The following is a 16,600-nucleotide window of genomic DNA, read 5'->3' on the forward strand; positions in this document are numbered from 1 at the left end:
ACGTATGGTACAGCTAAGGAAGCATCATCAGTCAAACGACTGATCAGACAGTTGGGAGCTGCAGGAAGGTTGTGTTTAATGCAGTTTACCTGGGATCTGAGCCATATGGTACAGGACACAAGTGGGCTTTTGATCAAAGACTTCATTTTCTTCCTGCTACCTTCTCCTTTAGCACAGGCTCCATTAGGCATCTGTTTTAGCTCCTCCAAGATCTGGGAGATTAGACTGATCACTCGAGAGTAAAACTCAATCCGTCTGCAATATTGCGTCCCAGTATGAAGTGTCGGAGTGAACGAGTGTGTGGAAGCGCACATTAAGGAGAGGCATTTCCTTTAAAAGTCGTCATATACTTTATAAAAATCTTTTCAGGAGAAAAATCATTTTAATGTGCCACTGTGGACTGTAAATTATCACTAGCACATTTCTTAACCTTTTTTTAAAGGTTTTGTACATGCAAGTGTTACTCTCTTATAAAAACTATATGAGGCAATCATACTTAAATATGCAACTTCAATTCTGAAAAAATGTAAACAATGTGGTCAAAAGTTTGTGGACTCCTGACCATGACACCTATACGTGTTTTTTTAACACCCCAATAAAGATTTAGTCCGTCTCTACCTTTCTGCTAGATTTTGGATAACAGGCTTACTGAAGATGAATAAATGATTAATGAATGTTTATTGGTATGAGGCTGCATTTAGGTGTTTCAATTGAACACCACCTAAAGAAGTGACAACGTCGTCTGGTCTCCGCATCAATGCCTGTAGCTGCAAACGTCATAAAACGTGATTGTCACCACCAGGGGGCAGCATGCTGTAACACTTTAACCAGCTGTGTAGTGAATACCTCTGGGTTTCCACCTCATTAAGAAGCCAGTTTTAAATAAGCCATTTTGATGTAGATTCCTATTCGAATAACTTGGCTGATTAGAATAACCAATGTCCATTTACCTATATATGATTTCGTTTGCTTATAAATGAATTATAGTTACACATATACCTCTAAACATTATGAGTCACTATGGCTGCTGTTTGAGTTGTTATAGATGTGTTTATACAGTGTATACGTGGGACACAGTATCAAAAGATAAAGCTGTTTAAAAAAGGACAGAAACAAAAAATCTATTTCAAAATGCCATTAATTAATCACAGCATATTTTATTAGCAAAATAGTGGATATTGTTCAGCTATTCCCCACCAATAGAAGACAGTGGGGGGGCATAAACTGAGATGCATAAAACGAATAAAATTCGTCATAAATACCTAAAAAATGAAATAAGAAAATGTCTACTATATCACTAGATTTACTATATCACATTCTTCACTCAAAATGTCTAGCAAATATAACAGGCAGTTAGTTGAATAGTGTAAAACGCACTTAGATATGATGAAGTGTCTGGGGTACTTATTTGCTACAGAAATTTCTAACCAATGTCAAAACGCTTTGGTCCCTTTAAAAAAAGGCTCCCTGTGAGCCAAATCTCCATGTCCTCATCTTCACAATGCCGTTAGGCTTTTAAAGTAATCACAGTTCATCATGGAACCATTCCTCGTTTTCTCATGGTCTCTTCAGTTCCTCTGTCACTTGCCGCGTCAGCGTAATCAAACTACAGAATAATCAGACACGATGGGTGCAAATTTCTGTTTGGTCACATGCGTTTTAGGGAAATCCCAATCATCTAGTATTTTTTGCACACAGAAGAATTTCTCTATACTAATCTTATTCCTCAGGTGAGTTTTACATGTTGACCAGTTTTGTCTCATAATGTAACAAGATTAGATGTGCTTACATTTATATGTGTGCAGCCTATATGATGAAATTAAGAGAATAAAAGACGTTCCCAAAAACCATCGGTGTGAAAAAACTTCAGAAAGCAAACATACATTTTACGTGGTTTTTTTTAACCAGTTCCTTTGACAATTACAGTTGTACAAATAATTTACATAAAGATTTTTTTCTTCTGAAACAATAAAAATGTTTGGAGAAGATAAATAACATTTTTACATAACGGATGTTCAGGGTTGGCCTCTCTGCAGCTGTGCTTCTCCCAGTGTCTTTCGATTTGCGTCGCCTGTAATCAAGTGAACAGGGAATGCAACAGACAGAAAGGATCACTTACTGAACATTTTCACAGACTTACAGTATAATCATCAGATAAATAGTTAGAATCAAACAGAGTCTATGATAGGAAACACTTCTCATGTTATTTGTGTGCTGCATATTTCTAGTGACCTACACTGCAGTACAGTATCATGTGCAGTAACCCAATGCTTTTACAGTAATGGTTAACATACAGCGTTGCTAAAAGGTTTAGAAGTACACCTATAATGCGCACCTATATTGTAGGTAAATGTTATAAAATGATCAGTGAGCATGTACAAGATACCTAATAAACTTAACACTAGTGTAGTTGTACTTATAATAGGGTCTGTGAAGCAGAGCCAGCAGGTGCATCATTTGTTTTTTATTCTGTCACCCTTAATTATGTTCATTATTACAATCAGTTATTATAATAAATGTTTCATTAGTATTCTGTTCGAACACTTAAAATATGGATGGATTTAATCCAAACAGTAATAACTAAAAAAAACCTCAAACAATTGATGGATTATTTATTGATTTTTTTAAATATATATATATATATATATATATATATATATATATATATATATATATATATATATATATTTTTTTTTTTTTTTTTTTTGCTTATTTATTTATATGCTTGCTTGTTTACTTGTTTATTTTTTGTTTGTTTATTTGTTTGTTTATTAGAAATGTATAACATTTATGGTACATTGTGCTTGGAGTTTCAGTGACAGTGGCAAATGCAGGTTTGAACCCAAGAGCATATTTTCTGTTCTCCAGATGTCTTTGGTTCAATTTTATTTAACAGCAAGTCACTAATGTTAGACTCAACTTAATGCAAGTAAATGTGTAGTATGACTTATTCTATGATAGACATTTATTAATTTTGATGCATATTTTTTCCATATTATTAGACATATTATTATTTTTATCCTGGATTTTTTTCTGTATTATACTTTATTATATATGTTTTATATTCAACTACATTATTTTCCATATTAGACTTTTAATAATATTGCATTTTTATACATTATTGAATATATATTATATTCAATATATGATTTTTTTATATTGGATTTTGGAGCAAAAAGGACCAACAAGATAAATATCAAAATAAGACTGAAGCTGCTATATATAGATTTATCCAAGATAATTAATTCATCATACTTTTTTACTCACTGATGTAAAAGCTGTATCTAGAAAAGCCCACAGTCCTTCAGGTTGTTCTTGATGATGACGTCAGTAACGGCATCAAAGACAAACTGCACGTTCTTAGTATCGGTCGCACAGGTGAAGTGGGTATAGATTTCCTTGGTTTCCTTCTTCAGGTTCAGGTCCTCGAACTGACTCTGGATATAGGCGGCCGCTTCATCGTATGTGTTCGCGCCTGAGCACAAGAACAAAAGTACAGAAGTGGGATCAACAGACACAATACTACCTGCTGTGATGTGGCTGCGTATCTGATGTAAAGCACAGAACATGAAGAAAGCTTGTGCTTACCAGAGTAGCCTGGAAAGCAGATGGTCAAAGGGCTTTTTTTGATTTTCTCCTCAAACAGATCTTTCTTATTGAGGAAGAGAATAATGGATGTCTCCTCGAACCACTTATTGTTGCAGATGCTGTCAAACAGCTTCATGCTCTCGTGCATGCGGTTCTGCAAAAGGTGGGATACAGGAAACATTTTACTCTATTACAAGATGAAAACAACTCTAATAAATAATTTAGGCCAGATTTTTTTAAACATACAGCTCATGTTTTAATCCAGCCATTGTTTACATTTAAATGAAGGTAAGTGAAATGAAAAATCATTAAAAATACTATTCTCTGTTATTCCACTAGGGAGCAACATAGAGCAATAAAACCAGGGCCATAAACTAATGTGTACAAAATGTTCTAACAATGAAATTGTGAATGAATGCTGAATTCTTCAGCAAGCTAAAAATGTGACACTATAATGTTTCCTTCCATAATAAATCACTTAGGATTTCACCGCAATGGTTGTGAATACTAATGCAGCCACTTTTGCAGCCAACTATATTGATTTTCCAATGCAATTATTACAGGCCGACTCCAGATTGGACTTGGTTTTATTGCACAGTGAATGCACAAAACTTTAAGTTATTGTTATTGCACAGTTAAAAACACAATAAAAGTGTGTATTATGGTGACTGGCTCACTAGGAGCAGCTCTGATTCTACAGTCAAATAGCAGCAGTGGGAAATCACCTTCTGTATCACTCCTTCAGACATGTATGTAACAGTCTGTCAATAAAGGAGCTGCTCATATATGATACCATTCATACAGGGGATTATGGCACTTAAGTCACTGTAAATATATTGTAATGCCTCATCGCTTTTGCAGGTGTTATATCTTTTCGTGCATCTTTTTAAAAGAATAGCTTTTCAATAAAGGCTGATAAACGAACATACATTTAGTTGATACTATTGATGTGCATTCACTTGTAAGTTCCTGCGTAATTAGAATGTGGCTCATTACCTAAAATTAATGTCGCACTGCTAATCTAAATCCCGTGTTACAGTAAAGACGGGAATTATAGTAGAGCGAGAGTAATGTTGAGGACTGAAACGTACCATTTCCTCATCCTCAGCCAGGACCAGGTCATAGTCACTCATGGATGCGCAGAAAATGATGGCGGTTACCCCTTCAAAGCAGTGAATCCACTTCTTTCTCTCAGATCTCTGGCCACCCACGTCAAACATCCTGCAAGGACAAACTTAACGTCATTTTAAAACGAAGTGCTCGAAGATTACAGCAGTATAATAACGACGTTACTATAATTGCATTAATGAATTTCCAAGAAAGAGCACTGGTCTCTTAGAAATGCCACGATGCGGAGTGCGCAGTGTTTTGCATGCGGAATTAAATAAACATGTTAGACACCCACGTAGGCTGTCTGATTTATTTTCTCAATGGTGATGAATATTACAGTATCGCAGCAGTATCCAAACAATAAGCATTTTAAGCGTAGATAGGGACAAAAAACCCTGAGCTGTTCTGCACATACATACATACATATGTACAATGAGTGATTATATATGTGTGATCCTTTTTACTTGATAAATATTCTTGCAATCAGAGAGAACAAGATACCAGCTGACTAAGGTTCCCATTTTTCTCTATGTTACCATAAAAATAAAGCAGGTGCTTCCACAAACCTGAATCAGTCCACATAGAACAGTTTATTCAGACTTCCTATAATATTATTATAAAAAAATTATTTTACTTTATGTTGTAGATATTAAAGTTTAAAACCATGTTGGTCATTAACTAGTACATGAAGATAACAAAACAATGTCATGAGAAAGGCTTTACAGTGTGAAGATTAAATCTCAAACCTTCATATTCCTAAGATTTACCATCAGTCTCAAATATTCCAATTCTTGACATAATACTGCCGTATTTATTTGTACATTTCATTGGGAATCAATGCTACTTGTCCTGGTATACATTCATTTACTATTTTTATTAGGCATGTCTAAATTTACAACCATAAATAGCACTGTTTTAAAATGCAGACATAAGGGAAGTTAAAACATAACACAATGACACTTCCTAAATTCAACACACCCACCTTCCAAAATAAATTGCCTAGTATATACCGACAACATATTCTGTTTGATCAGAAAATACACAAAACAGCAGAGACACACTCATAAAACCTGAAATTCAAGCATGCAAACGATATTCTCCACCACAGAATTTCAATATTTTGCCTGATTTATGTGCTATGGATTGCTGACAGAGATTCCCTTGTGTGATACGGGCTCAATGTTTTGATTAAAGTCTCATGCTCACTTAAAGTGAAGATCCTTGAAGGTGAAGTGGGTCTCAACAATACCAGTGGTCTTCACTCGGGTCCTGAGGACATCCTGTTGAGTGGGGACGTAACTAGGGACTGATATTCTGTCAAGATCATTCAGGTAGCTAGAAAACGAAAAAACAAGGGGATGAAGAAATAATATGTCAATTTTTTATACAAAACTGTTGAATGCCAATATATATTTTAGGTCATGACCTGAAATATAGCTCTGTCATTTTTGGCACTGGATGTGCTTTAGAAAAAATGCCTTGTGTGTCTACACACTGCATGCAAAAGGTGGGGTTTTTCATCCATCATACTTACAACACACATCCATGTTATTTGCATTGTTGTCCATTTGAATAAACTATATTTGAATCTCTATGGGGATGTTTGAACACACAGAAGGAAATTAAACAATAGAATGCAATTATACACAACTCTATTAAGAAGAGAGGACTAAGTAGAAAGGCATGAAGGTTTTGCTGAGGTTAACTGAAACAGAATGACGTGGTATACCAAAGAAATGCACCAGAGGACAATGAGAACAGTGTTAAATCATTTATTAGTACAATCAAGAGTTCAAGAGTTGCATAATCCTCTTACGACTTTTGAAATATTTGGAGGCAGTCTTGTATTGCACAAGCGGCAAGAATTATGATTTAAGAACTAAGAGCTGCCTCAAAGCAATTGCAACAGTTTAAGCCAGATATATGTAGAAAAAAAAAACCAAATGGGAGTTGCTATTTATTTCCTCTTGCTTAATTCATACTGGTCATGCCTCATGACGTTCTCTGCAGTCAAAAGTGCCCGGTCTCTGCAGTCGGTAATCTGTTTCAGGGTGTGGTGTTAAAAAGGAAATATGACCATTGCACACTCACACCGACAGATTTGCAGTCAGTGCTCTGTGGAGATGCAGAAACCCTCCCCTTAAATATAATTATAAAATACTATATAATATAAGACTGAATTTTTAGTGAAAGTTCCTGTATCCAGTTTCCCAGAAAGCATAGTATCTTTAAGATCATCTAATCTGATAAAGATGATGTGCTGCAATGTAAATAGTAACACGGAAAACTTCGCATTTATTTCTTCTTAAAGTGAATACACTGAATCGGTCTTCACTGGTGTTTCGGTGTGCGTTTCAATTAAGAAGTTATAGCCACGGTTAAGATACTGTACAACGTGACAAAAAGCATTATTGCTCCTTTCTGGCACGTGTGGATGATTTGGTATAAGGAAACACCTTCACAGAAACCTTTATTACATGATTCAGTGATGCATGTATACTTTATGTCTAAAAGGCACTGAACCATCAAATACCCTTTTCTTGTACCTGGGGGGGGGGGGGGGGGGAAGCAAGTGAAATCTAGAGACTCACTATGAGGCAGAATCATTGAGGTGGTACTCCCTAGAGCGACCGAAGCATACTTGTACACCTCCATCTGCCCACAGGCGCTTGAGGATGCCAGCAAGTTCTGCGCTCATGTCGCCCTCATCAGCTGTGCTCGCCAGTGCAAACAGCTGCCTTGCATCGTCCTGCATTTTACACACACACACACACACACACACACACACACATACACACATATATATATATATATATAAATACGTATTACAATTAAGTCACACCAAAGATATTTGTACTAAGACGAATCCTGCTTTCTCAAAGTGCTTTTAATGCTACAGGTATTCTAGCTCAGTGTAGTTTATTAGGCCAAACTGGAGAGAGGCACTTCCTGACTGAGGAGTATCCTCTCCCTTTCTCCTGTCCCTCCCTAAGACTTACAGCACGAGCCGCATCAGCAAAGTCGATATCCAGCCGCTCCATTGCCCTAATGATGATCATCAATGACTGAGTAGTGTTGCTGTACACCACGGCCCTCAACTGATGGCACTCCTCTTCTGAGTAACCAGACTGGTGGATGATTCTAATGGAAAAACACAATATCAAGATACAAATGGCATCAAAGAATTTTCATGGAATTATGGAAGCAATAAAAGTCCGTTTCCTCGTGTGCTATTATAAAACAGACACGCTTTACAAAGGGGCATGACTTACTTCATTTGTTTGACAATTGTACTCTTCCCAGACTCACCGGCACCTGAGAAATACAGAAAGAAAGAGCTTTTCTTTAGTTTCAGCAAAAATTAGGAAGTCTTTAATCAGAAGAATATCCTAACAAAACATTGTAATAATATATTAAACTAATGATACAAATACAACACTAATTGTTTGGGCGCATGCGGGGGGGTATACTAGCCAATATTCTGTAATATATATATATATATATATATATATATATATATATATATATATATATATATATATATATATATATATATATATATATATATAATTAGAATAAAAATGCAATCATTAATAATACAATAGGATTGTATAAATAATGTGCCAGTGGAAGTAAGGGGAAAATAATTGTTAGTTAACTTATAGATTTATTTTACATTGGTCTACATACAGCTTCTAAATCTACATGCTAAAACTTGTCCATCTCGAAGCAGTGCTAAACTGGTCATAAAACCTCACCTAAAGGTTTTTTATTATTAAAATTTCATTTACTGTAGATAAGTAAAGCATGCAATCCTGGTTATCATAACCTCAAAAAGGATTTAGGACAAGTCAACAAATTTTAACAGATTAGTAAAGCTAAACCTTACAGCCCAAATGCAAGCCATGCATGAAATTCCAAGGAGGAAACTGGGAAGCAAGGAAAGAGATAAATTAAAGGAAGTAGAAATCTGATATCATATGCATTTAAAGCAACTAGGAAATTCCCAATGGCATTTGAGCTCTGCAAACTGAAGTAACCATATTTAAAAAATTACATAATTTATGAACAATTTGGAGCAGTAGACTGTGTAAGTAACTGCTTACAATGCATCTGATCTCCCAACTCAAGGAAAGCTTGAGGATAGAATTTAAGAGAAATCTCACTAAAAGGATTAAAGCTGCTTTGAATTTACACCCTGCAATAGAGATGTATTGTGCTCAGATTTGTGGGTGCAGTATGTTTTATGCATTTCCTGTCGAAATCTTGATTTTTGAACACAGTTTCCTGAGCGTTTTAGTGCTTATCTCTCCAGAAACCAATCCCAGTATCCCAGGCATTTACAGTTTGAGTCTTCCAGCTCTCACCTCAAAAAGCATTCAATTAAGGTTTCGATTTCTTGTTTTGATAGAAGTTGAGATAGGGGAAAGATGTATTAGAAAAGCGATTATGTTATCTTACTGCTCTTAAAGGCATCTATACTAAGGCTAAACTAAAAGAATGATAATCTGGAAGTTGGAATCTTGCCTGACAAAAACAAAGAACCAAATGTCTTTCACCTTTTAACTTCCAGCAGATCTGAGAGCCACCTGACGCTGATGTATACTAGGCTTGTTTCAATTAGTCACTGCTCCACCCCAAGTGGCGTTCTGGGGATGACCTGAGGGGGCTGAATGATCTCTTTGGGTCCCAAAGCACAAACAGCAATTAAGCAAAGTCAGCACATTACACACATGGCTCAAAACACATCAGCTCAGAACTCTAGGGCTTAGAGGCACAGGTATAGCCACATGAGTACAGCTCAATGTTGAGGAAACAATAGGCTATTGAGCAGGAAAATAATACTAAAACCTGAAATGTGACAAATTATGTCTGAATATGCAAATGTGGCTTTGACCTAAACCATCCAAGTATCATATACTAAAATGATCATTGGCCTTAAAAAAGAATATAAAGATTTTGGTTGAAGGTCACACAACGGCTGTGTGAACAAGTGGTAGCACTCATCATTGCATTATTCATTTTTAGACAATGCTCATGCTATCCAGAATAAATAAAAAAAAACAGCTCATTAATTTCCTTCATTCACTTTCATGTACTGCAGGTACATACATACATACATACATACATACATACATACATACATACATACATACATACATACATACATACACAATACAAATGGTGACAAAGAAAAACCAACAGCAATGTTATTTGTAGTTGTAATGCAATACATATTAAGGAAAATCTTTTATTATATATTATAATAAAGGATATGTTCATATCCTTTACTAACCTGACGGGTGTGGTCTCTTCCAGAATGACCCTGCCCCCATCTACAGGCTACAGGGGCTTAGTAAATGTTGTTGTTGTTATGAAAATAATGTTAAATTTATGATATAATGATATAACAGAGGATTTTTTCTTAACTGTGTACATCACTCCAGTACACATAGGCCAATGACATAGTTCATGGGAGAACTAAACCATGTTAGAGCACTATATGGTGTTTATTTCTTTCATTTTCTTTAAGTATATAGATTTCATTTAATCATTTTTGCAATATTTGGCTTGCAATAATAATTGAGCAGAAGCTTGGAATACGCAAGTTTTATGTTGGCCGAATAATTGATAAAATGTAATAACCAGCTTGATTTGTTGCTAATGCAAGTAGAAAGCTTGAGCTCTAAGAGCATTTTGAGATTTTCATCATTAAAGACAATCACTCAGTGGCATTTGTTTCTGATGCCGGATTTGTGGGAGGGAAAAAAAAAAACAGAAACACAAAATGCTGAAGCTTCTCACACCGCCAGATTGTGATCAGCATAACGCCCATATACGCAATCTGGTGCTCTTCTACCCAATGTAGTTGTTCACAAGGAAAAACCGTTCAATATGTACTACATCTTTAAAAGTACAAGCAGTAGTCAACTGTAGAGAACCGAGTCTCTGTGCAAACGTGTGTCCTGACACAATAGTTTCACCTTTTGTTTAGTCTGCTCCACCTGCCACTTTTACGCTTTGGTAATTCAAGCTGGCTGTGTGGTTACTAGGCAACAGCCCAATGTCTAAGAGAAACACAAGGGCATCCTAAGGGTAAAAGGGATGAACAGATTGACAGCCGCCAGCACGCAACTCCTCACCAAAAGGTTTCACACGTCTCGCCTTAAATAAGTTTGTTGTGCTTCTACAAAAAAACAGCAGGTGTTCAAACATCTTTTAAAGTTGGTCCTTTCTTCTCTTAGGGCCAAAGAAATGCACAGTTTTAAGTTTTTCTATTGTTTTGATGAACAAAATTCCACTTCAGCCAAACCCTAAACTATACTATTACCTTTCTGACACCATTACGATGAGCCTCCAGATACCTTCAGAGCATGACTGTGCTATGGCACATCAAACCTGTCTGCCACAGCATTCCCAACCTCCTTTCACACTCGCAAATGCAGAAACAAATGGATGTGTTGACAGACATATGACTCTACAACAAACAATCATTAAATTACAAAGCAGCCTAGCTCATTAGCAAATCTGCCAAATGAATTCCCAAAAGATCGACAAACATGCTTCCAGCTGTTTGAAAATCAAAGACACCTCAAACATACAAAACACTGTAGGTGAAGATTTCCAGCTCAGTACAACAATCTGCAAAAATGATTTAGCCCTAAGTAGCTCAACATGTGACCAGTATAATGCACACCACATAATGCAGCATAGTTATTATTAACAACACATTCATTCAATCAGTTGCTACAATTGCGTCTAAATAAAAAAAATTACAGTACCCCACAAAAAGAGTACTAAACTGTAACTTTTGCTCGAGGTTTAATGCTTGTAATATGCATTTTTCACTTAGAAATGTGAATATAGTTTAGCTTCAACAAACTTTTATGGTACATAATTAGACGGCAATGATCGTTTAATTGTAAGGATTTAAAAGTTGACTATATGCACCTTTCCAGGTAAAAGATACCTACAGAAAGTTTCAATTGTGTACATGGAGAATTATCATAAGCAACATTATACAATATTATAACAGAACAGCAATACTGCTTCATAGACAGCATTCATTAAATCATTGCAACAGCTTAGACAAAACTTTCAAAGGATAGATTCAAATCTAAGGATTGAAGTAAACATAAATGCTAATTAAATGCATGTGCATATGTAAACACATTCAGGTGCACATGTCATCTTGACCATACATTGTGTGGAAATCTTTCTTCTTGTTAATTTGAATATGGTTTTACCTAGACACATCTAAAAAAAAAATAATAAAATCCTTGTGCAAACACACATAGCAATAAATAAACAATGAAACAATAAAATCCTTTATAATCCTGATACCACCGGTGTTGGTGGATACTGAATGTTAAGATGCTTTATTTCCTTGACATATTTTTAGGTGCTTTATACCGCTAATATATTGATGTTAAATCAATGATTCACATTAAAAAAACCTAATGCTGTGTGAATATTAAAGCATTGAAATGAAATTAAAATGAAATTTCAAATGAAAACAAGGTTTAAATTATTTAACCGCTGATTATTTGCAAACTAAAAAGGTATCACTTTAAAAATATAAAGAAATTCATGTGACCCACACCACACTTCCTAACACACACTGAGATGAAGCAAAAGGTTTTGTTAATTGTTGGTAAACTAAAACAACATTAAGGTTGATTTATTCGATAATTATCTATAACTGCGATGAAATGACTATATTTTCTTTATGGATTTCCAGGTACTTATTTACTCATTTCAGTGTAAAATGCATAAAAAATATAGACAGACGTAAAAGTTGGATAAAAAGTTGTTTGAAAAAAAGAAAAACCTCTAGGAAATGTGAAGTACGGAAATTTTAAGCGATTAAATAAACTGTATCTGTCAAATGCAGCATTATGTATATTTTTCAGAAGTGTAAATTTGTTTATAATGTGAATTTGATTAATGGTTGGGTATGGATCAAGTTATTTGAATAGAAAAAAAAAAAACAAGAAAGAAAGAAAGAAAGAAAGAAAGAAAGAAAGAAAGAAAGAAAGAAAGAAAGAAAGAAAGAAAGATTATTTGTTTCTTCTCAAAGTTACATGCAAAGGCAGATCACAGGATGCTATGCAGATAATAAAGTTGCTCTGGCTGAAGCCCAAATTGCCCCATCCTCCCTACACAAGTACACTACAGGGAGTAAGAAGTAATGGCAGTATGGAGTGCTCTACATCTCCAGTTTCTTCTAGAATTTTACCACTGACCCATAGTTGGACTTGTTGATTCGTATTCATTAATGATCTAATGGAGCTGGTCAGGTGTGGACACTCACCGAGAAGAAGCAGCTTGACTTCTCGTGCAGCTTTCTCTCCTTCGTCCCGTAAGTTCTTGTCGATCATCCTACTTCTGTCATGAGCCGCTTTATCACCAGTGCTCGCTGTGCACCCCATCTTTCCGCCGTGTGTCTTTTCTATTTATAAACAATAATTCAAAATAAAAATAATAAAAAGCGATGGTTTTAAAGTAAAAATGAAGATAAAGCATGCAGAGAGTTGGTGATCGGTGGAACAGCGGACTCCCGAAAGCAGAGTCACAGAAACCCTGCTGAGTGACTGGAAGCGGAGGAGTGAACAGTTACAGCCGCTCACTTTAATACAGTTTCTTCATGATCAGTTAAAAATGGCCGGAGACAGAGGAAGATCAGCGGAACGTCTCTCTCTCTCTCTCTCTCTCTCTCTCTCTCTCTCTCTCTCTCTCTCTCTCTCTCTCTCTCTTACTCACTCACATTCAGAGTATGATGAATGAATCAAGCAAAGCTTCCTGCTCTTTTCATAAGTGTGTCCGCCCTGCAACATCCCCCTCCCCCCCCCCCCCCCCCCTCTCTCTCTCTCTCTCTCTCTCTCTCTCTCTCTCTCTCTCTCTCTCTTTCACTGTCTATCTCTCTCTACATCCTTCTCTCTCTCTCTCTCTCTCTCTCTCTCTCTCTCTCTCTCTCTTTCTCTCTGTGTCTGTCTGACTCTCTCAATCTCTCTCTCTCTCTCTCTCTCTCTCTCTCTCTATCTTTCACTGTCAGTCTCTCTCTACATCCTTCTCTCTTTCTGTGTGTCTTTCTGACTCTCTTAATCTGTCTCTCTTTCTCTGTTTTCCTCCCTCCAGCCTACTCTCTCTCTCTCTCTCTCTCTCTCTCTCTCTCTCTCTCTCTCTCTCTCTCTCTCTCTCTCTCTCTCTCTCTTTCTCTCCCTCTCTCTCTCTGTCTCTCTGTATATTTCTGTCTATTTCTGTCTCCATGTCTGTCTATGTCTGTCTCTCTCACTCAGTCTGTCTTTGTTTCTGTCTGCCCCTCTCCCTCCCTCTGTCTGTCTCTTTGTCAGTCATTCTCTCTCTCTCTCTCTCTCTCTCTCTCTCTCTCTCTCTCTCTCTCTCTCTCTCTCTCTCTCTCTGTCTCTCTCTCTCTCTCTCTTACACATGCACAAATTTTGATCTGTTTTTGTCTATTTAACAAAATTTCGCATTCTCTATCCTACACAAATGCTCGCATACTTTTTCTCACTCTCTCTCTCTCTCTCTCTCTCTCTCTCTCACACACACACACACACACACACACAGAACACACACACACGTACACTTAAACATACACACGTGAAGGCAAAGAACAAGAAGTAAAAAAAAAATGGCAACAGTTTTCTAAATATTTCGTTTTGATAGAAGATGTATTTTATAATTAAGAGTTGTATTCAGAAATGTGATGTGACATGGGTGTAACACAGTGACAGCTCCCACCCTGGAAATAAGCCTCACTACCCTAATTCCCATTACAAATCTAATCTCTGATCGGATCACTGATAGGTCTATCACTCCGATGCAGTTCATGCAGACCTGATAAGTCATGCCACAGGCGTGTACAGCTAATATAATGGCTCACATTTTGCATGCTAAAAAAATTTTTATATACAAGTTTGTTTTTACAGAACCTGATTTGTTTTTTTGGTCCAAAATTTGGGCCCATTATATAAGCTGTGAACACCTGCCTCATCACATGTATGATATATGATGATGTGTCTAGTGTGTCCTTTAGAAATGATATAAGTGATGGTGGCATTCTTCAAATTGTCAGCAAGTATTGTAAAAAGTTCATATTTTGTTAAAAGTATTTGATGAACCATAATAACAGCCAATGAGAAAGATTTAAAAAAATAATACCGTGCTTATGGAAAGCAATGCTGACGCTCTGTCTGAACACTGTGGTCAAGTTTCACCACGAATTCAAATTCATGCAGATTCAAAATAGTCTGACGGATGCCATTTAAACCATAAACCCAATCAGAAATGCTCTCATCTAGTGACTGTGGAAATATTCTCATCATCATTACTTTGCATAATATTTACATTTTAAAAGGGGTAAAGCATGCAAACCAGGAAGTAAAGTTTTCCGATATGGCCAACGCCAGATCTATTTTACTACCGAACCACAATAGAGCTTACCATGTCCCCTTTGCTGGACTCTGATAGATTTCACTCTGCAGCATTTGTACAATGACACTTCCACTCAACATGATATACAAACTGCTGTCAATATTACGTATGTTTAAGACCTTTGAGTGGAACCTAAACTTTAATAATTTATGATTTATTCTTTAAAAGTTCATGAGATTTGAGTAGCAAAACATCTGCACATTTAATCATCTCGTCAGCCAATCATGAGCAGTTCAATGCATAAAATTCTACTGATAGAGGCCAACAGCATCAGGTAAGGTTCATATCAAACATCAGAATGGGTAAAAAAAAACATTTTGATGCCTTGTTGTTGAATGAGGTCAGAGACCACTGGCTCTAGGGGGTTTAAACTAACAGAAAGGCTGTAATAATTGAAATAACCACTTTTTTACAACTGTGGTGAGCAGAAAAGCATCTCAGAAGTCACATCATATTGGATCTTGAGGAGGATGGGCTACAAAAGAAGAAGACCACATCGGGTTCCTCTCCTGTCAACTATGAACAATAATATGAGGTTATGTTATAGTAGCTTTATCCACTATATCAAGTCTTCAATTATTCATCTTATTCAAGGTCATTGTGAAGGATTGAATGAGCAAATATTCCTAATAAATGTACCTTGTGATAGATGATGTGTATACTGCTGTATTTTTATACAAATATTATTTATCTTTATTGTTTACTTAATACATTCTGATAAAGGACAATAGTGGAAATATTTTTATATCTGATCGTAGTTTTGAATAAGAATGAGTTTCCTGTTAAAACAAGTGGGTTTTATTTCAAATGAATTTGTTCCCACCAGGAAAGTAATTTCCAATTTAGATAAAAGATCAATATAGATGTTCAGTGCAGCTTGGATTTTTCTCAATCATTTCAGTCAAACAATCAATCTGGTTTAGAAAAATATCAAATATGATGTAGTCTTAAATAATCTTGAATATGTAATCTCCTCCTTGTGCAACAGAATGTAGTTAATGCTATAGCTATTACTGTGTGCTTTTAAGCTGAGGAATGAGCATTCTGGACCCTTCTACAGAAAAATATTTGCAATATCCTGGAATAAGAACAAAAGATTCGGTGTTTTATTTTTTCCGCTCTGGAACTCATGAACACCATAAAGTTTGGAAAAGCATGTGTAGTAGGTGATGCTAATTTTCTTATATTAAATGACTATTTGTATATATTTAGGTTTGCCTGTTTTTGTTGCCAATGGCAGATTAGACTAGCGTCAATTCGAGTGCCTTATATTACTGTCTAGGCAGCAAATCAGACTGTAGCTAATAGTAATTATTTCAAAATTGCAGAGACTGAATGTTGTTTTCAGGCAAGCTTTAAAACAACAACAAAAAAAATGATCTTCACATGGATTTTGATACATATGTAGTGCTAGTGATTATAACTTTAATTCAAATTAATGTAATTA

At 35.9% G+C, this 16,600-nt stretch overlaps 1 protein-coding gene across 2 annotated transcripts; it reads right to left on the reverse strand.

Moving 5' to 3' along the window:
* Nucleotides 1-1,120: 1,120 nt before the first annotated feature.
* gnaia (guanine nucleotide binding protein (G protein), alpha inhibiting activity polypeptide a) lies at nt 1,121-14,138 on the reverse strand. Of its 2 annotated transcripts, none has more exons than XM_083559885.1 (9): nt 13,013-14,138; nt 7,971-8,013; nt 7,698-7,839; nt 7,290-7,447; nt 5,905-6,033; nt 4,680-4,809; nt 3,589-3,742; nt 3,268-3,475; nt 1,121-2,071 (listed from the first exon to the last, which is right to left on the reverse strand). In XM_083559885.1, the coding sequence occupies exons 1-8, from the start codon at nt 13,128-13,130 to the stop codon at nt 3,285-3,287; spliced, it is 1,065 nt and encodes a 354-aa protein (XP_083416011.1). In that variant the 5' UTR covers nt 13,131-14,138; the 3' UTR covers nt 1,121-2,071; nt 3,268-3,284. The 2 variants fall into 2 exon arrangements, with proteins under 2 accessions (XP_083416011.1, XP_083416012.1); XM_083559886.1 differs by having other exon boundaries at nt 3,256-3,475; nt 13,013-13,554.
* Between the last annotated feature and the right edge of the window lie 2,462 nt (nt 14,139-16,600).

The sequence above is a fragment of the Silurus aristotelis genome (assembly GCF_946808225.1).
Source record: "Silurus aristotelis genome assembly, chromosome: 14".
Taxonomy (NCBI): domain Eukaryota; kingdom Metazoa; phylum Chordata; class Actinopteri; order Siluriformes; family Siluridae; genus Silurus; species Silurus aristotelis.